The following is a 21,553-nucleotide window of genomic DNA, read 5'->3' as shown; positions in this document are numbered from 1 at the left end:
AAGTAAAACATTCTTTAGACACTGGTTGCTGATATTCTCCTAATGTTTCGAAAATATCAGCACAGCAAGTGCAATTCAGGCATTTATATGTACCTGCTTTAGCTCATGCTATTGCTGTCTCGTTGTTAAAGTCCTTAAAACACAGCATCTGTTTCATTGTCTGACCATTCTTAAAACTAAAGTTAGGTTTAGAGCCTATAATCTCTTTCAATTCAGACTGGGCCATTAGTATAACCCAATTTTTCTCTATAATTTTACAAACTTCCTTGGTATTATTATTATAGGTAGTAATGAACCTTACAATATTATCTTTTTTTAATGGTGTTTCTCCCTGACCTACTGACACAGAATCTAAGTGCCCATTAGTCAAAGTACCAAGGACGGGTTTATAAATACCATTACTCCCTCTCTGAACTTCATCATAAACTGCATCAATATTCGAAGACAGATAGCCATTCTTAAGAAACTCACCCCTCATCTTATTAATTTGCTCTAGGAATCTCTCATCATCTGTAGTAAGCCTACTAACTCTAATTAACTGTGATTTCAGAATCAACAAATCTACAGTAACAACTTATGAAATGCAGCTAACACAAGATATTTCCTTGGATTTATTTTCATACTTCACTGTACCATGCCCTAAGATACCTCAAATCTACGGCTTACCTAAAAATCCATAAATCTATGATAGACCCACCTCTGAGACCTATTGTCTCAGGTAAGGGGTGGGTCACAGAGCCAATTTCTAAGTATCTACAAAGAGTGTTAGCGAAGTATTTGTTTAAATGTGAGACTATACTGAAAGGTACCTTGCATTTTTTGGAGAAACTTGACATGTGGCATAAAGAAAGAGCAGAGGTTAATGAAAATTTTTTATTAGTTAGACTAGATATTGTTTCCTTGTTCACTGTCATTCCGGTAAATTATGGCACTGAAGCCATCAGGAGGCTATTAATGATAGAATCATTGCTGCCACTGAGAGAGATAGAGAATATCTGTTTCTTATTGGAATTAGTGTTAACTAAAAATGTGTTCATATTTGATGGAATTCCTTACCAACAGTTAACGGGAGTGGCCATGGGGACATCTGTGGCCAATACATTTGCAAATCTTGTACTATTTGGGAAAAAGAGTTTGTGTTAAATGAAAGTAATGAGTATAGACACTTTATAAGTTGTTACTGTAGATTTGTTGATGATTGTTTTTTTGCATGGACAGGGACATTGTCTGAATTACAAAGCTTTATATGTTATTTGAATGCAACTACTGACTTCCTTGAATTCAAGATGAACTATTCAAAGCAAGAAATGGTATTTTTAGATGTTAATATTTATAAGGATAAGGGTAGATTACAAACAATGGTTCATAGGAAGGAAGTGTTCGCTGCATGGTATTTGAAAATGAATAGTATGCACCCATCTTATGTTTATAAAGGGATTCTGAAATCACAGTTAATTAGAGTTAGTAGGCTTACTACAGATGATGAGAGATTCCTAGAGCAAATTAATAAGATGAGGGGTGAGTTTCTTAAGAATGGCTATCTGTCTTCGAATATTGATGCAGTTTATGATGAAGTTCAGAGAGGGCGCAATGGTATTTATAAACCCGTCCTTGGTACTTTGACTAATGGGCACTTAGATTCTGTGTCAGTAGGTCAGGGAGGAACACCATTAAAAAAGATAATATTGTAAGGTTCATTACTACCTATAATAATAATACCAAGGAAGTTTGTAAAATTATAGAGAAAAATTGGGTTATACTAATGGCCCAGTCTGAACTGAAAGAGATTATAGACTCTAAACCTAACTTTAGTTTTAGGAATGGTCAGACGATGAAACAGATGCTGTGTTTTAAGGACTTTAACAACGAGACAGCAATAGCATGGGCTAAAGCAGGTACATATAAATGCCTGAATTGCACTTGCTGTGCTGATATTTTCGAAACATTAGGAGAATATCAGCAACCAGTGTCTAAAGAATGTTTTACTTTTCAGTGTAGAGCTGATTGTAATACAACCAATTTAGTTTACTTAGCAACCTGCTCACAATGTAATGTATTTTATGTAGGAAAAACCACAAGGAAGTTAAAAAGTAGAATAATAGAACACAAGTCCGAAATAAGAAGGAAGGGTGAAACTAATGGGCTGTTTAGGCATATACTGGACTTCCCTGCACATAGTTTTAAGTTTAGGGCTGTTTCTGTATTAACTTTAGGAATTAGGGGTGGTGATATTGATAACTATTTACAGCTAAGAGAATATGAGTGGATAGTCCGGCTGCAAGCTGATAAGCCACCTGGCTTGAATAGTACTGTTAGTTTAAAACCTGTTTTAATTAAGCGACAAAAAGAAAACTTATGATGTATTTTTGTATCACATATCTTTGTATTATACATCATCTTGTAAGGAGATTTTGTGACTTCATGTCATATGCTTTTTAGGGATGTTATTGAATGCATTCTTTTTATAGATGCTGTTTTTATATATTTTATATACATATGTTTTCTACATGGTTTTCTATGCAAATTAGGTGTTAGTATTGTGTTTTTGTATAGATGCAGGAATAAGTCAAACTGAATAAAACAAGTGGTGAATTCTGAATGGGGTGAGACCATGTGCAAACTGTAGGGAAAGCCACTGACATCCTGTTAGTAATGATAAAGCTTTACAAAGGAAGCTGCATTACTTTTTTAAGGAGATAATATGCCTTATGTTGCATGTCTGGGTTTGGTTAAATAAAAAAACATAATCCAAATATATTTTTTTCTTCCCATTCCTGAGCCAAAATACAGACGTTTGAATGCTTAAATTCCACTACTGCATTAGAAAGGAGATAAATATTATATATCTTATTACTCTAGCAGTATATGAAATCGGAAGGAGATTTACTACCATTGCAACATTTCTATTTTATGAAATTGCTGTGTGAATTTAAAAGGTATGGATAGATGGTTGCCAGTGGAAACATGCATGCATGCATGCAACGCATACACACACACACACACACACACACACACACACACACACACACACACACACACACACACACACACACACACACACACACACACACATACACAAAACTCACCTCCAGGTACTCCAGTTCTGTTTCCTTCAACATTATATGCACATTGTATATCTGCAAATAAAAAGATGTTTAAAAGAAAGAAGGTGACAGGAATAAAAAATGCAAACCTGTACTCCTACACCCAACTTGATTCTCTGCTGATAGGGAAGAAATCTACGACCCTTTAAAAGCTGATGTCAGTTACACTACATAGACCTTGACTTATATCGGACATTTGCCAAATGAACATAGTTTGATACCAGAGCCATACCTCTCAACCTCTTACCACAATACATATAGACAAAGACTAAAATAAAGGGAGGACAAAGGCTCAAAAATAGAGACAGAATTTAAATTTTGCTCTTATAAAGTTAAAAAGGAGATGCAATAACAGGATCTGTGTTAGCATGCATTTTTATGAAGAGTATGAAGTCTGAAACTCAAATGTATGTCATTATTTAGCGACTTAAATCCTCATTGATTTGCCAGAAAACCACAAATTTTATGAGGAACAGACCAAGAATATAAGGCAAAAATCTGGACATTCTGCAAAATTCTTTACAGTTTAGAGATACTTACCAGACTACTCAATACAACCAGTACTTCAGTGACCAACAAGAATCTTTTATACTAACATCTGTACTTAAGGCAGGGCATTTTAGGTACAACTACATTTTTTAATCCATATGTTTATTTCATTAGTACAACCAGGGATCCTATCATATATCCTTGTACTATCTTAATCCCACTTTCAATTAACACCCTTACCCCTGTCCAGTACCACAAACTGAGGAATTCATGCTTTCACTTAGTAGAGGTCAGAGGTGACAAAGATAAAGGGTCCTCACCTGTAGTCTGAACCAGCTAACAGGTTTTCTCCTAATATTAGATCCCTAACGGCTTTAGTATACTGCTGTGGATGTAGCTACATCCTACATACTTACTACTACACAAGCCCATGAGGTCCTCTGTCAGTTTACATTCCCTTTGGTGCTGAGGTACAGAGAGGTAGAGCTGTGACTGTGACACATGCGACCTTAGATTGACAGGGAAGAAAAGGCTAGAAAGACTGGCACTTTGTCTGTACATCCTCCCCAAAAATAAGTGGTGGGACGTCTGTCTGCAATTCAACACTTTCTGTTGATGCAGGTGTGCTATGATTGCAAGAAAGATGGCCACCAAATTCAGCATTATGCTATAGGACTGGACTTAACTTGTTCAGTATCAAATGATTTGAATGATGTCAGCCACTTCTCCCAAATGGGTATCCCAAAGATTCCTTGCAATCATAATAATACTAATAATGTACAGGGCTCAGAGGCTCTGTCCCTGCAATCATGGTAACTTACAGGATTCTGAGGCTCTGCTCCATGTTTCCCCATCCGCGTCCTGACCCATTTCCATTCACGGAGGTCCCAACTCTGATCATAATATTAGAGGCACTAAATTTAGCCAGCAATAGAAGTAGATAGCAGCAGATGTCAGCTGAAATGTACACAATTGTTAAGCCCCCCCTCACCAAAAAAAAATAAATAAATAATATATATATATATATATATATATATATATATATATATATATATTCATATGTTATATCCACTGCAAGCTGATGCACTCCAGGTTTGGATATGATGTAACCTTTGCAGTGGTGACAACCCATAATAGCTAGATATCACCAACTCAATCTGACCCATGACCTTCAAGCAAGGTGGGGGTAGCCAGCAGCACAATCAGGGATGAAATTCTATGTGAGCGGGCCAGCATTCCTAGGATACTTTGCTACACAAATCAATGGTCAGCACAACTCTGCTAGCCTAACAACAGTGACTGAGACCGCACTCCTCGGACTGTTTTCAGTGACGCAGGAATGAGAAGTAGTTAGAATTATACAGCGATAAGGAAAACATTAACACGACGAAACACATCCACAATTCTACACAAAATCCTGAAAGGACAGTTTTCGAGGGCAATGACAATACAGTGTTTGTCAGCAGCAACATAAAAAATATCCCTCATGGTGGAGTTTAGCCTCCTGTGGCTCAGTTGTACTGTTCAACTCTAGTGTGTGTGTACTGGTTTGCAAGGGGCTTGATTACAAACACTATGCTACTAAATATGTAGTATATTTAAGTGATTTCCCCACATTGTGGTCAGGTACAGGGAGGTTTGTCCCCAACAAAAAAACTAATTTTTCCAAGCATGTCAAACATGAGTGTATTCATTGTTAATGAATCAGCAGCGAGTTACTGGAACTTGAACAAGTTGTGGTCGAGTTACTTTAGTAGCCCCAGACCAGGCTGTACTGCCTCAGAGTACGCCTTATGTCCAGTATGGTAATCTGAACACTTTCACACCATGGTACAGACACTTGGACATTCATGTGTGAGCTGCTGTACTTTTGATCACTGAAGGTTCATAGGTGACCAATTATAATGAAGCATGGGGGGACTACAGTCAGATGATACTAGATACAAATAAGGGTACGGCCAAAGGGAGCAGTCTCAGCACTCTAGGAGTGCTTCGAATGCACGGACTGGAATATATTCAAAGAAGTGTCTACTATGGACCATAAAATTAACCTGGATGAGTAGACAGAGTCAGTGATGGCCTATATATCAAAATGTGTGGATGATGTGACAGTCAGCAAGAGCATTATCACACCAGTGAATCAGAAACCATCACTCACAAGTGAAGCGTACGAGCTCCTGAAGCCACGCAATGCTGCCTTTAAGTCTCAAGACAAAGATGCCCTTAAGGAAGCCAGAGTGAAACTAAATAGATGAATAAAAGAGGCTAAACAGGCCTATGGACAGAAAATTCAGGGTCACTTCTCAGACCTGAGAGACTCCAGGTGTCTGTGGCAAGGTATACAATCTAGATCAGACTACAAGCCCCTACCTTCTCAATGTGATGACAACACAGATTTTCACAGTGACCTCAGTACCTACTTCAGCAGGTTGGAGAAGGGAAACAATGCAATGGCAATGAAACCGCCCACCAACCAAGAAGATGAAGTGCTCTGCATTCACCTAGTGGATGTTCAAAGGGTGCTGCGATGAGTAAACCCAAGAAAGGCAGCTGGTCCTGACAATATTCTGGGGTGGGTGCTCAGGGACTATGCTGACCAATTAACTACTGTTTTCACTGACATATTCAAGATCTCTCTGCATCAAGTCACAGTACCCAAGTGCTTCAAGAGTGCAACCATTATACCACTGTCCAAGACGTCTCCACCCTCAAACCTGAATGACTCCCACCCAGTAGTGCACACCTCCACTGTAATGAAGTGCTTTGAGAGATTGGTCAAAGACTACTTAACATCAAGTCTTCCTGCAGTACTGGACCCACTCAATTTGCTTATAGATCCAGTTACTTTATGGCAGATGTCATCTCACTGGCACTTCACTTATCCTTGGCACACATGGAGAACGAAAACTGCTATGTCTGCATGTTATTTATTGACCTCAGCTCGACCTTCAACATGGTCATCCCCCAACATCTGATTGAGAAACTGGTTCACTTGGATGTTAGCACTCCTTTATGCAATTGGATCTGGACTTTCTTATTGGCAGACCACAAAATGTATACGTTGGCAACACCTCAATGAGCATCACACTAAATACTGGAGTACCTCAAGGATGTGTCCTGAGTCCCCTGCTGTTCACCATGCTGACACATAACTGCATCATTAGGTAACAACACCTCAATGAGCATCATACTAAATACTGGAGTACCTCAAGGATGTGTCCTGAGTCCCCTGCTGTTCACCATGCTGACACATGACTGCATCACTAGGTACAACACAAACCACATCATTAAGTTTGCAGATGATACTACAGTGGTGGGTCTCATCAGCATTGGTGATGAAAAAGCCTACAGAGAGGAGGTGAACCAACCGATTGTCTGGTGTGACAACAACCTGGCTCCCAGTGTGAATAAAACAAAGGAGATAAAGGTAGACTCCAGGAAGAGACACAACGCTCATTCTCCACACACAATCAAAGGAGAAACAGTGGAAAGGGAGAAGAGCAGCAAGTTCCTGGGGTGCATATCGCTGAAGACTTGTCTTGGTCAGTAAACACTAATCACATTGTCAAGAAGGTGCAACAGTGTCTACACTTTCTAAGGAGGTTGAGGAGAGCAAAACTACCAACTTCAGTTCTCACAACCGTCTACAGGGGTACCATCAGAAGCATCCTAACTAGTAATCTCTCGGTGTGCTATGGAAACTCCATGGTTTCAATCTCTCCAAAAGTTGGTGAAAGTGGTGCAGAGAATTATCAGGTCCATGCTCCCATCTGTCTAGGACTTGCAGTCTGCTTGGTACCTCAGCAGACCCATGAAAATAGTCAAAGACTGCACTCACCCTGCCCATGGTCTGTTCTCGTGTTCATTTTCAGGCAGGAGATACTGTAGCTTACATTGCAAAACCACCAGATTTAATCAAAGCTTTTTTCTACAAGCCTTCAGACTTCTGAACTCCAGTAATAACATACACCATGCTGGTCATTAAGGTCTGGAGTGACACCGCTGAAGTAATTCATAGACATATGCAATACGTCTATGAAAGTACAATCTTATACATTTTGTGCAATATTAACAATGCCAAGTTAACATTCTGTGCAATTTGAAATCTGTCAGATTCTGATCTGTGCAATATATTATCTGTTCAGTATTTTGGGTGCTGACAAAGACACATAAGTGGAATAGTCTCGGTGCATGTCGTTGTACTTGTTACTGCACTGCATAAATGTCTTACTGATGTTATTGTTGGATTAGCTTTAGTATGTGTGTTATTGTTGTATTAATATCAGTATATGTTGTATGCACATTGAGTTCAAAGTAATGCAATTTCATTCAGTTGCACTGTTGTGCGGTCTGAATGACAGTAAAGTTCACTTTTACTTTAGTTGGGCTTCAAACCTAAGGAAAGTTAAACTTTCACTCTAACCTGGACAATAAAAGGAAGTACCTGTTCCAGGATCATCTTTTTTAAGGGGGTATTTACTAATAAATCTGCTACTCTGAGCAGTAACCACTGGTCATGACATTCAGGATTGAACATACCTGTATTATGTTTGTTGTAGTGCTTAAACTTGCATCAGATTAATACTACCCGAATGCAGCAGGTTTCATACAGCACCTCCTGGACTTTCTCATCTTTGCCCAGAGCTGGTCCACAGTCAGGGGGGGTCACGAGTCCCTATCAGGAACCACAGAGCCCACTGTTGGCCAAGGAGGAGAAGCAGTTGGACTTTAGAGGTATTTATTGTAGGAGACAAACCAAAAAATTCTGCTGTACCCGAGGAATGAGACAACAGTGAATCCAAAACTTATTTATTCAAATTTAGCACATTTGTTCTAAACATTTCTTGGAACATCTTCAGGACTAATTCCCTTGTTAGTTAAAATATAATTACACAAAATTAAAATCACATGATGCATAATAGATCCAGCCAAACAACTAAGGCTATCTGAAATTCAAAAACATGTGATAAGACTAAGTAGTTAAAATATGTAAAAAAATAAAACTGTATTGCATCACAATATTTCAGCTTTAACACATAATTGATAGCCACTGAATCATTTAAACCAGGAAAACATGTTGCATTACATAAAATGTGCCACTTTAATTCATTATCAAGATATTCATCTATAAGTAAACCCCTATTATTCTTATGACCACTTTCATGTTTAGAATGTAGTACTGAACTCCTCCTCAAAACCTGAGTTTTACTTTGCAAAGGCTGTGGGTCTACTCTAGATTTATCATTCAAGGCAGAGCCCACATGAGGTTTCAATATAATTGAGGTAGCTGATGGATTTTCCTTTTTACAGTGAATATTGCCTTCTGTAATAGTTTATGTGAAAAAATAAACAGGAGAATAGACATATGTCCATAATCTGATAAAATGTCTAATTTTGAGCTGTGTATGCCATATGTGTAAAATGTAATTAATAAGTGTGGCATTTGGAACATTTTCCAGGTGAATTCATATTGGTGTGTTGTCCCTACAACTAATTTGTGGTTTCTGCAGCTTAAGGTGGCAGCTTCCTTTAAACTAATCAGGAATATACAATGAATACTAGACATTTAATGGTGTATTTATTTTATGAACAATTGAACTGGCACAATTGTATTTAAAACTTCAGATCTGCTCGTGTACAATTTGCAGAGGGGATTGAGGCTGTTACCCACTAGTCAAGGGTTTAATTCCCTCTGCTTCCATCTGCCTACTGTGCAGTTGTGAGCAAGTCATTTAAAGGACAATAATGGGATTATGTTATTAAATGATCAACTTCTGTGCCCTTTTTATCCCTATTTACTGCCCCTGCTGTGAATAAACAATAACACAGCATTTAAAATATTTGGAATTGACTGTTTCTCTCCTCTAGAATACTGCTTTACTATACTGTGGTAGTTTCACTTTCAAAAAACTTTTATGCCATCCTTGCTGCAGTCTCCAATCCATTGATGTCATCAAGGCCACTGAATACAGGTAGTTTTCTGGCCAGTTCCCTCCCCAAAGTGACATTACCATGACCATCCTAAAAACCCACCCATGTTATGTCACAGCTCCCTGGTCCTTCCCCTACCCATACAGAAAGTAAAGGCTAGAACAAGGAAACGGTACATGAGTCAAGCCTCCTGCTATGAGCTGTCAATCACAGGAGGTAACAGCTCAAATTACCCTTATCACATTGACAGCTGGGGAAGTTAGGTGTGAAGGGGTTGGGAGATGAGTCAAAGTAGTATAATTCAGGCTTCACAAAATACTGCAGTTTAGTCATTCTAAAAATAAGCAGCAGTAAAAAGCACTTTTAAAGTCTGTTCTGTGGCATTTGCACTGTGTGTGTTTAATTAGTCATTGAATAGCATGAAATGTTACTTAAAACTGAAAGACAGCAGTGTATACATGTACAATGCAGTGACAGGAGCTTTAGGAAGAAAGAAGCCTGTATGATGTCATTTTTTACAGACAAGCACTGTATTGTGGGATATCTAGAGGCAGACTAAACAATCAGAATTGCTTCAAGATGCCAGACCCCATGTGGTCAGACTCAGAAATTACATATAAAATATTTAAAAGCCTGTAAAAAGTCCCATAATTGTGTTAAAATGTAGGAAACACCAAACCATGATAAAATAAACATGTTTTTTGAGTCTGTGGGTACAGTTCTCCTTTAATCAGGCAATGTGCTCATGTTGTTCCTGAAAGGGTGCACACATATCCAGTACAATTACCTAATTCACACATAACATAAAAAAGAAAAACTTTTATTATAGGAAATATGGAAATACTTATGCATATTTTTTTATTCTCAAAAGTGGGATATACATGGTCCAGCAATTTTATTTATTGCAGCAGTTTTATATGATAATTCATCCCAGGTCAGTGGCAATGCAGTCGTTTTCAGTGTTAAAACGTTGTTTAACTGTTGTAGGCTACACACTAAAGTGTGTTAGCCTTTCTGTGCATTTAAAAGTTGTTTTAAGCTGTATTACGTGTATTTCCTGCTGTTTTTGCCTTCTCTATAAAAAAAAAAGAAAGAAAAAACAAAAAAAAAATCCTTGTTTTTCCCACCTTCCTAACTAGTATAGTCCAGTTTTCAGGCTAGTGCTGAATTCAGGGCTGCTTTACTGGCTTCTGAGTTGCCCATAGCCTATTTACATAGAAGGAAGGGGAGCTTTGAGCAGCCTATCTGTCCCTGGAGGAGTTGTTCCAGCACAGAAGTTAGTAGTTTATTGGCCATTTTGGGCTAATTTCTCTCTCTTTCATTTCCCTGCCATAAAAAAAAGCTGAGTGGGGTTTGCACTTGTATTCAACTCAGCAAGCTCCAGCCTGGTGGTCTGAAGAGTCTACAGCCAGCGGAGAGACAAAAGAGAGACTTTGGAGAGATTAAGTAACTTTTTTTTGCATTTTATTCCTGTGCTTATTTGTTTTCCATCTAAACGTCGATTTTTCAGCATTTATTGTGATTTAAAAGCTTGTTATTCTGTATTTTTTATTTACCTGGCTGCCTGCACTTTCTAAAAGTCGTTTTCAGTGTTAAAAATGTTTGCTAAACTGTTGTAGGCTACACACTAAAGTGCGTAATCCTTTCTGTGTGTTTAAAAGTTGTTTTAAGTTGTATTAAGTGTATTTCCTGCTGTTTTTGCCTTCTCTGTAAAAAAAAAAGAAAAAACAAAATAATCTTTCTTTTTCCCACCTTCCTAACTAATATAGTCCGATTTTCAGGCTAGTGCTGAATTCAGGGCTGCATTACTGGCTTCTGAGTTGCCCATAGCTTACTTAGATAGAAGGAAGTTTCTCTGTTCACCTGTGAGAGAGGGGAGCTTTGAACAACCTATCTGAGCCCAGAAGTTAGTAGTTTATTGGCCATTTTGGGCTAATTTCTATCTCTTTCATTTCCCCTGCTATAAAAACCACTGTCTGGTTTTTGTGCTTATATTCAACTCAGCAAGCTCCAGCCTGGTGTCATGCAGAGTCTACAAGCAGCGGAGAGACAAAAGAGAGACTTTGGAGTGATTAAGTACCTCTTGTCTGCATTTTATTGCTGTGCTTGTTTTCTGCCTAAATGCCAATTTTTCAGCATTTATTGTGATTTAAAAGCTTGTTTTTCTGTATTTTGTACTTACCTGACTGCCTGCACTTTCTAAAAGTCGTTTTCAGGATTAAAATGTTTGTTTAACTGTTGTACGCTACACACTAAAGTGTGTTAGTTTTTCTGTGCATTTAAAAGTCAATGTTAAGTTGTCTATCTCGCCTTCATTCTTGCTGGATGGGTTCGGAGACGATCCTCGGCTCCGACTCGGCCAATACTAAAGTTCGAGAGCTAATTCCACCGGCTCGAGGCTCCCCTATATCCCACAATGCTAGGCGGTAACTACTCAGATCTCATTTGCCACGTAGCTGACGAGGTGCTCTTTCCAACCGGCTCTGCAGGTTAGTGATTTAATTAGTTGTTTAAACTATTTAGACCCCCCTTTTTTTTCTAATTTCTGGTAAAGTTTTCTAATAGTTCTTGGTTTTAGACCCTTTTTCTAGATTCCCCCCCTCTTATCTACTGTACATCCCTAAAAATTATCCCTTAGGCCTTTTTCCCCACCACCCCTCCTAGTTTTGGAGTTAGTGAAAGGTGTTTTGTGTAAAAACTCCCAACTCTTTATATAATTTTGTGTGTTTGTGTGTTTGGGTGAGTGACTGAGATCCCTTAAAATGTCTAAGGAATCTAAGGTCTCAGGCTTTAAGAAGTGTGACTCGTGCTGTCAGAAAATGTCTCAGACGGTCACACTTCTTGTGTATACTGCCTGGGACCTTTGCACCTGCAGGACTCATGTGCTGTTTGCCACGGCTTCAGCCCCAGAGTCCTGCAGGAATGCAAAAATAAACTCATTTTGAGGGGCTTATTGAAGCCTGAAGGTCCCCCGACTCAGTCTGTGTCGGGGAAACCTTCAAAATCCTCCAGGCAGTTGGCTCCAGCTTCCGAGCCGTCCTCCGGAGGTTCTAAGTCTGTTCAGACATTGGCTCCGGCTGGAGCCGATGATCCTAGAACTTCTACACACACTGTGTCCTCGGCTCCCGCTGGAGCCAAGACAGACAAGTCAAAGTCGGCTCCGATACTTCTATCGGAACCGACTACCAGGAAAAGATCCAGGTCTCCATCTATCGGCTCCATTCATTCAGCTCCAGCATCCCCGCTTTTGTCTCAACGGAGCCATAGATCACACTCCTCTAGGTCTTCCAGACTTTCGGACCATGATTTGCAGAGGGTGGTGAGTAGACTTCTTAAGTCCGAGGCACTGGCCCAGATGTTACATAGCCTGACTCAGCAGTCGATGGCTACCCCCATCCCTCAAAATATTCCTCCTCTGACTCTTTTGAGTTCGGAGCCGGGGCTGGTCAGAGCCGGGACTGTGGGTGCGTCGGACCCGATACCCTTTCTTTCGGCGCCGTCGTCTGCTCCGATTTCCTCCTTGGAGGAATCTCGGCGCCGGACTTCCCTCGTCGGCTCCGAGGGGGTGAGTGGCATCGGACCCTTGTCCGACCCCGCTCTCCCTCTCGACTTGCTCAGGGATATGAGTGAAGTGTTAAAGGACCCATCAGCTGTGGGGTTTCAGGACAGAATGAACTTCCAGCTGGCAACCCTCAATTCAGTGGTATACTCCTCCATGCGCCTCATTTCATACGCTGCGGATGGAGCGAGCAGAGCCGCAGGTACAGGGGTGGCCTTACGCCATCACGCCTGGATGCGGCTATGTAGCTTTGCGGACCCTTTCAAGGCGTCCTTCACTAACTCCCCCTTCGATGGATCATCTCTCTTTGGTCCTCAGGTGAAGGATACTCTGACTAGGTGCGAGGTAGAAGGTAAGACTCTCTCTGCCATCGGAGTCTGTTTTTCTACCCCTTCTAGACCTTACCCCAAGGGTCAGAAGGGGGGGGAAGATGTGGTTCCGCAAACAACCACAGGGAGTCTCATCTGACGCACAGAGTCGGTTCCCCTCTAGAGGCAGAGGGGGGAACAACAATAATAGACGCCATCCTAGAGGCAGAGGGGGCCTGCAGAACCAGGGTAGTAGAGAAACCTTCTCTGACAAACCCTTTCAGCACCCCTGAGGGGCTGCCTGGCTGTCCACCTTCAGAGGCAGTCGGGGGAAGATTATCTCTGTACCCAAAAGCCTGGCTTTCCCTTACTCAAGACAAGTGGGTACAGTCAATCATATCCGAGGGCTACAAGATTCCTTTCATTCGCATCCCAAGACAGTCCAGAAACTCCCTTCCAGACGTTCCACCCAGTCAAAAGGGCAAGCAGCACTAGAAATTTCAAAGCTGCTATTAAAAAGAGCCATTCAGCCAGTTCCAGCAGACCAACGAGAATCCGGAATCTACTCCAAATTCTTTTTGGTACCAAAGAAAACAGGGGACTGGAGACCCATTTTGGATCTCAGCAACTTGAACAAGTTTGTCAAGAAAACAAAATTTCGGATGGTCACGCTGCAGTCCATTCTGCCCTTCTTGGGTCAGGACAACTGGATGTGCTCCATAGATCTCCAGGATGCGTACTATCACATCAAAATGAACAGACGCTCCAGGAGATTTCTCCGCTTCAGGCTAGGAACCAGTCACTTCCAGTTCAGGGCCCTGCCCTTTGGTCTCACTACAGCCCCCCGAGTGTTTACAAAATGCATGGCGGTGTTTGCCACTCATTTGAGACGGCAAGGATTCCAGGTGTTTCCATACTTAGATGACTGGCTCCTAACTGCCACCACCAGGCATCTACTTCTTCTAGCCAGAGACTACACTTTACAAACATGCCAGGCCCTAGGCATTTCCATAAATTATGAAAAATCTGTCTTGTCGCCTTGTCAGTCTATTACCTTTATAGGTGCAAATTTAGACACAGTCAATATGTCAGCCAGACTCACAGAGCAAAGAATAGCAGACATCCACAAACAGGTCTTTCTTCTCTTACAGAACAACAAGGTCAAAGTCAGACTAGTTTTGAAAGTCTTAGGAATTATGGCGGCGGCTATTCCTCTCCTCCCTTTAGCCCGCTTCCATATGAGAATTCTACAGTGGATGCTCTTCACACAGTGGTCCTTCCAACAGCTTCCGATGTCCCACTCTATTTGGATAACTCAATCATGCAGAAATCATCTTTATTGGTGGATCACATCTCCCCAACTACTCCTAGGGAGATCCTTCATTCCCTTGCCCCTGGCTGCAACACTGACAACGGACGCCTCCCTGATCGGGTGGGGGGGCATTACCAGGGCAGGACAGTCCAGGGCATGTGGCAGCCATCTGAGTGCCACTTGCACATAAATGTTCTAGAGATGAGAGCAGTGCTTTTAGCGTTGCAAGCCCTTCAGGACACTCTTCCCAAGGGAACTATAGCAATTCAGACGGACAATATGTCTGTAGTGTGGTACATCAACAAACAAGGTGGAACCAGATCTTACCCCTTATGTTGAGAAGCACTCAGACTGTGGCAATGGGCGATTTCTTCTCAGCGTTTTCTGATAGCAACGCACATTCCCGAGAAGTCCAATGCGATTGCAGACAAATTGAGCAGAGCAATTCTTATGCCTCACGAGTGGTCTCTAAAGAAATCAGTGTTGGAGGAAGTCTTTCGAAAATGGGGCCAGCCTTGCTGCGATCTTTTTGCTACTCCCCAAAACAGCAAGTGCCGTGATATCTTCACCCTCTTTCCCCAACCAGGCCACCCCATCAGAGATGCTCTAGTCCATGATTGGCCCCGGGGACTTCTGTATGCATTTCCCCCCTTCCCACTGATATCTCAACTAATTCAGAAAGCCATCGCTCTGAAAGCTTCAATGATCCTCATTGCCCCTTACTGGCCTCGACAGGTTTTGTTCCTCTTTCTCCACCGTTACCTTTTGGAGCAGCCCTGGCATCTGGACCCAGTTCCAGACCTCTTGACCCATCAGTCGGGTCAGCTGCACCAATCTCTTCTTTCTCTCAACCTCTCAGCATGCTTACTCAAGTTCCGACCTTAGCCAGGCTTCCCTTAATATCTCACTCAGTCCGAGATATTTTGATAGCTTCCCATAAATCTTCTACTTGGAAGATTTATAGTAGTAAATGGAAATGTTTTTCCTTTTGGGCAACATCAAGGAAAATAGACCCCTTTACTGCACCTATTCAGTCCATTCTGGATTTCCTAGCAGAACTTTTCCCAGCAGGCTCCTCTCCTTCTACCATCAGGGTTCAGTTGGCGGCTATATCTAATTTTCATGTGGGTGTCTCAGAGTCTACCATCATGGCTCACAAGCTCTGCAAAGCCTTTTTAAAGGGCGTTTTTCTTCTCAAACCTCCAATCAAAGATCCACAACCTCAATGGGATCTGAACTTGGTTCTAGCATCTTTAATCCGTCCTCCCTTTGAACCCACAGCTTCATGTTCGATGAAGTTGCTATCTTGGAAAACACTCTTTCTTGTAGCCATCACTTCAGCTAGAATGGTATCTGATCTCCATGCTCTGTGCAGTCCCCCCCCCTATTTATTGTTTCATAAAGATAGGGTATCCTTACATACTAATCCATCCTTTTAGCCTAAAGTGTCCTCACAAACAAATTTGAATCAGACCATCGACCTTCCAGTTTTTTTCCCTAACTATAGCAACAGGTCGGAGCAAAAATTGCACTGTTTGGATGTTCATCGCCAACTTAGATATTATTTAGACAGGACTAAACAGTTCAGGAAATCTGACCACCTGTTTATATCTTATGCGGAAGGGAAAATGGTCCTTCCGGTTACTAAAGTGTCCCTTTGTAGATACCTTACTTCTACGATTACCTTTGTTTATGAGATCAGGCATCAACAACTGCCTTCAAAACCTAGATCCCATTCAACTAGAGCCTTAGCCACATCTATAGCCTTTCAGGACAGGCTACCTATTGATTCAATTTGCTCAGCAGCCACCTGGGCTTCTCCTCATACCTTCATTTCTCATTACAAGTTGGACATAGCCTCCAGAGACCGTGCCAACTTTGGTTCCACTGTTCTCAAGAGTCTGTTCCGATAGGCCACCCGGGACAAGGTGTTAGGGAAGCGGTCCCATCCAGCAAGAATGAAGGTGAGATAGACAACTTAACATTAAGAAGTTATGTACCTACCATAACGTTCCATGTTAGTTGTCTTCTTCTCGCCTTCTTTCTTGCGTCCCACCCTCCTTCCCCCAAGCCTGGACAGACCTAGAGGAATTTTCTTGTGATCTTCTCTCATCTTTGCTATTCCCACAGGTTTGACCACCTCTATAGTTCCCCTTTGTTAGGTCTAGGATACCTTAAATTCAGGTTTTAGAGGTGGATTACCCTTCTCCAAGTTATGGAGACTTCTTTGCTTGGTCTAGCTATCAAACGAGATCTGAGTAGTTACCACCTAGCATTGTGGGATATAGGGGAGCCTCAAGCCGGTGGAATTAGCTCTCGAGCTTTAGTATTGGCCGAGTCGGAGCCGAGGATCGGCTCTGGACCCATCCAGCAAGAAAGAAGGCGAGAAGAAGACAACTAACATGGAACGTTATGGTAGGTACATAACTTCTTATTTTAAGCTATATTAAGTGTATTTCCTGCTGTTTTTGCCTTCTGTATATAAAAAAAAAATCCTTGTTTTTCCCACATTCCTAACTACTATAGTCCAGTTTTCAAGTTCATAGGTTGATACTAGGCTATCCACCTTAGGACCTATGCAAACCTAGCCATAACAATTCCCTGGATATTTCTTCCCACATTATTTACTTCTCTGGACCCCTGTCTAGCAGGGTGACTGACATGATCCTGGGATGAATTTGCTATCTCCCATCCAATCATCAAGGTTCCTTTTGAAGAGGGCCAATGAGGCGCTCTGCTTGATAAGTATGGGCAGTCTATTCTAGAGTATGGGGAGTCTCTGGGTCAGGAACCTAACCCTCCAGCATGTTTTGTTCATTGTGATGACAAGGTTTAGATCCTTGGAGCGTGTGGCTCTGAGGGATTGGGATTTCTTTAAGTGGAGCATGTCCAACAGCTCAGGGTTTGACATGGCCTTGTAGGTTAAGCAGGGATCGCCTCTGAGTAGACGATATGCCACAGAGTATAGCTGGAGTTTTTTTAGACGGTCAGCATATGGCATCTGCTTTAGCCCTGTGATTCTTTTAGTGAGGTATTTCTGTGGCCTTTCCAGCTATTGCAGATGTCTTGTGAGCTACATACCAAATGAGGCATTATACTCTATAATGGGTCTAATGAAGGATGAGTACAGTGGGACAATGACCTCCTTTTTTCTGGATGAAAAGCCCTTAGAGATGAGGTGTGCCACATAGAAGGATTTTCTGACTGTTGTGGCGATGTAGTTATTGAAAGTGAGACCACTGTCCACCTGTGTCCCTAAGTCTCTCATCACACTTTCGATGTTTAGTGTCCTGCCACCTATGTGGTAATTCATGGGTACATGTTTTTTTCCAAAGGAGATAACTATACATTTCTTGGCATTAAGCTTGAGCCCATGGCTGTGACACCAGGCATATGTTTCTGTAAGGCCCTTTTGAAGAATCATTTGGGGATTAAATAATGGCTCCCAGTTTGCAGTCATCTGTGAACTTTGTTAGCCAGAGTCCCTTAGTGTTGGCCTGTACTTCAGAGAAGTAGATGTCAAACAAGAGTGGTTCCCAGGACTGAACCCTGAGGTACTCCACTTGTCACTTGTCTGGGGCTGGATTTGGAGTCGGCTACTTTTACAGTCTGGGTTCTGTCATTAAGCCAGTTGGCAACCCATCGAGTGATGTAGGGATTTATGCCCAGCTTAGTAAGCTTATCTAGGATTCCAGAGTGGGGGATAGTGTCGAAGGCCTTGGCGAGGTCCAGATAGGCTGTGTGGACCACCTTACCCTCGTCCGCAGCTCTGGAGACTGATTCAAAGAAGTCAATCAGATTCAGGAGACAGGATCGGCTCTTCACAAACCCAAACTGGGAGGGGTCCAATGTTTGAAGGTTGCCAATGTCTGTTTATAAGTTCCATGATAATGTGCTCCATGTCTTGCAGATCAGGCTTGTCAGCCTGATGGGACGGTAGTTCCCCAGATCCAAGGCGGATCCTCACTTGTGGAGCGGGATAACTGTAGTTGTGCACCACTCAGTGGGCATGAAGCCTGAGGTGAGGTATGATTAAACATGACACTTAGGTGAGGTGCCAGTTCATTTTGTAGTTCATGTAGTACACAGCCCGGGATGTCATCTGGTCCCATGGATGCTGTATTCTTAGCTTTGGAGAGTGTGGTTTCTACCTGTGTGGCCGTTATTACTGGAATTTGGCAATCTTCCAGTATTGAGATGGGCCATTTAGGGGGTGAGAGGGGGTGAAGTTGGCACTAAATCAATCTGCCAGGATATTGGCAATATCCTTGGGATTAGTATATTTAATGCTATTCTATTGTAGCTCAGAGCAGATCTGAGCATTGCCATTTAGATTCTTGACATAACTATAGAATGCCTTGTGGTTGTCTTTGGAATCTTTGGAAATTCTATTTTCATAACTAGCTTTTGAGGATTTTATGAGGGATCTCAGCTTCTTACTGAGGCTGGTGGGAGAGTTTTTTGCATCCTAGGATTTTCCTCTTTTTTGCAACAATTTCTTCCTTCCATTGTATAGTTTGTTTATAGCAGGAGACCACCAGATTGGCTTCCTTTTTTTGGAGAAGAGCATCTTGGTTCTATTTGGGATGGCACGATTCATTCACGAGTGGATGTGCTCGTACAGTGCCTTAGTGCAGGATTCTGCAGTCGAACTTCCAGATCCCATCTGCGTGGGTGTTGTGAAGTTTGTCACTTCTGATTTCAGTAGCATGAAGTTGGCTTTGGAGAAGTTTTTTAAAGAGGTTTCCTTACTGGGGGGGTGGGGTGGGATGTGGATGTCAAGGGTGATTTGCTTATGGTCAGACCTGACCAATGAGGGGGTGACCCCTGGTGTGGGCATCTATCTCCCATGTTGGTAATGACCAGGTCTAGGATATTGGAACCCCTGGTGGGACAATGGATTAGTTGATCCAGGGCATTGGAATTTATGAATTCCAAGAACCGTTAGGAAAAGGAGTTGGTACCCGAGTAGTTTTCCCAATTAATGGCAGGGTAGTTGAAATCACCCAGTATTAGGGTGTTTGGTTGTATCTTTATATTTTCCAGTATGTTTAGAAAGGTGTAGTGAGAATCTTGGGGCATGGTGGGGGATATGTAGCAAGCTACAATTTGGATTGCAGTCTTACCTAGTGTTAGTTGCACCTGGAGAATTTCAGATGTACAGTGCTGGGCAACTAGCCTGGAGGTGTGAATATCCTTGGTGAATATGGACACTCCTCCACCTTTAGTGTTTTGGTCTTGGTTTTGTGGCCGCAAAGTGTGGTAAGAATTGTAGCCTGGTATTGAAGGGGTGCTCTCTGGAGCCTTGAACCAGGTCTCAGTTACTGCACAGATATTGATGTTCTCCATTTTTAGGAGTGCCTCGAGAGAGTGCATTTTGAGGTTTAGACTTCTAGCATAGAGTAACATTACCTTCAGATTTTGCATGCTTGTATCTGTTACAGTGGTGGTTTTATCCTTTGAACCTTGCCTAAAAAAGGCACTATAGGGGTGGCAAGAGCTTTAGCCAGTAACCTGAATCACAGGGGTGACAGGTACAGACCATCTCTGGCAAAGCATTGTAGTTTGTTGATCATGTCTTCTCAGGCAGACAAATACTGGATCCCCTTTGAATGACACCAGAAGCTTAACCAATTGTTGAAGTCAGTCATTTTGTCCTTATACTGTGGTATCATTCTGGGAAAAGGCAGGATGCTACTCAGGGCTAGGGTCATACCTTCCTGGGTCACATGATCCAAGAGCTCTTCCATGTCTCTTTTCATGTAGTCCAGGGAGGTACGTCTCAAGTCATTCACTCCAGCAAGGACAATGACAGAGTCGTATCTGTACTTGTTGTGGAGTGACTTGAGTGCATGCGTTATGTTTCTTAGTGCTGAATTCAGGGCTGCGTTACAGGTTTCTGAGTTGCCCATACCTTACTTGGATAGAAGGAATTTTCTCTGTTCACCTGTGAGAGAGGAGAGTATTGAGCAGCCTATCTGTCCCTGGAGGAGTGGTTGCAGCCCAGAAGTTAGTCATTTATTGGCCATTGTGGGCTAATTTCTATCTCTCATTTCCCTGCCATAAAAACCACTGCATGGTTTTTGCGCTTGTATTCAACTCAGCAAGCTCCAGCCTGGTGTTGTGCAGAGTCTACAAGCAGCAGAGAGACAAAAGAGAGACTTTGGAGTGATTAAGTACCTTTTTTCTGCATTTTATTGCTGTGCTTATTTGTTTTCCGCCTAAATGCCGATTTTTCAGTGTTTATTGTGATTTAAAAGCTTGTATAGTATAGTCCAGTTTTCAGGCTAGTGCTGAATTCAGTGCTGCGTTACATGTTTCTGAGTTGCCCATACCTTACATGGATAGAAGGAGGTTTCTCTGTTCACCTGTGAGAGAGGGGAGCTTTGAGCAATCTATCTGTCCTTGGAGGAGTGGTTCCAGCCCAGAAGTTGGTAGTTTATTGGCCATTTTGAGCTAATTCCTATCTCTTTCATTTCCCTGCCATAAAAATTGCTGAATGTTTTTTATGCTTGTATTCAACTCAGCAAGCTCCAGCATGGTGTTCTGCAGAGTCTGCAAGCAGCAGAGAGACAAAAGAGAGACTTTGGAGTGATTAAGTACCTTTTTTCTGCATTTTATTGCTGTGCTTAATTTGTTTCCCACCTAAACGCCAGTTTTTCAGTGTGTATTATGATTTAAAAGCTTGTTTTTCTGTGTTTTGTACTTACCTAACTACCTGCACTTTCTAAAAGTCGTTTTCAGTTTTAAAATGTTTGTTTAACTGTTGTAGGCTATACACTAAAGTGTGTTAGCCTTTCTGTGCGTTTAAAAGTCGTTTTAAGCTGAATTACGTGTATTTCCTGCTGTT

The 21,553-nt window shown here is 41.8% G+C and overlaps 1 protein-coding gene across 1 annotated transcript in view; it reads right to left on the bottom strand.

The window, feature by feature from the left end:
* The window catches only part of LOC122814051 (RING finger protein 112-like), a 1,095,042-nt gene that overhangs the window by 931,749 nt on the left and 141,740 nt on the right, over nucleotides 1-21,553 (bottom strand). Inside the window, exon 5 of the mRNA XM_044086654.1 lies at nucleotides 3,087-3,137. Coding sequence (XP_043942589.1) covers nucleotides 3,087-3,137 — 51 coding nt within the window. The remainder of the gene's footprint in view (nucleotides 1-3,086; nucleotides 3,138-21,553) is intronic.

This window comes from Protopterus annectens, chromosome 10.part0 (assembly GCF_019279795.1).
Source record: "Protopterus annectens isolate FY-2018-M chromosome 10.part0, PAN1.0, whole genome shotgun sequence".
Taxonomy (NCBI): Eukaryota; Metazoa; Chordata; order Ceratodontiformes; family Protopteridae; genus Protopterus; species Protopterus annectens.
The sequence above is the reverse complement of the archived record's forward strand: the minus strand, read 5'-3'. Positions and strand labels throughout refer to the sequence as shown.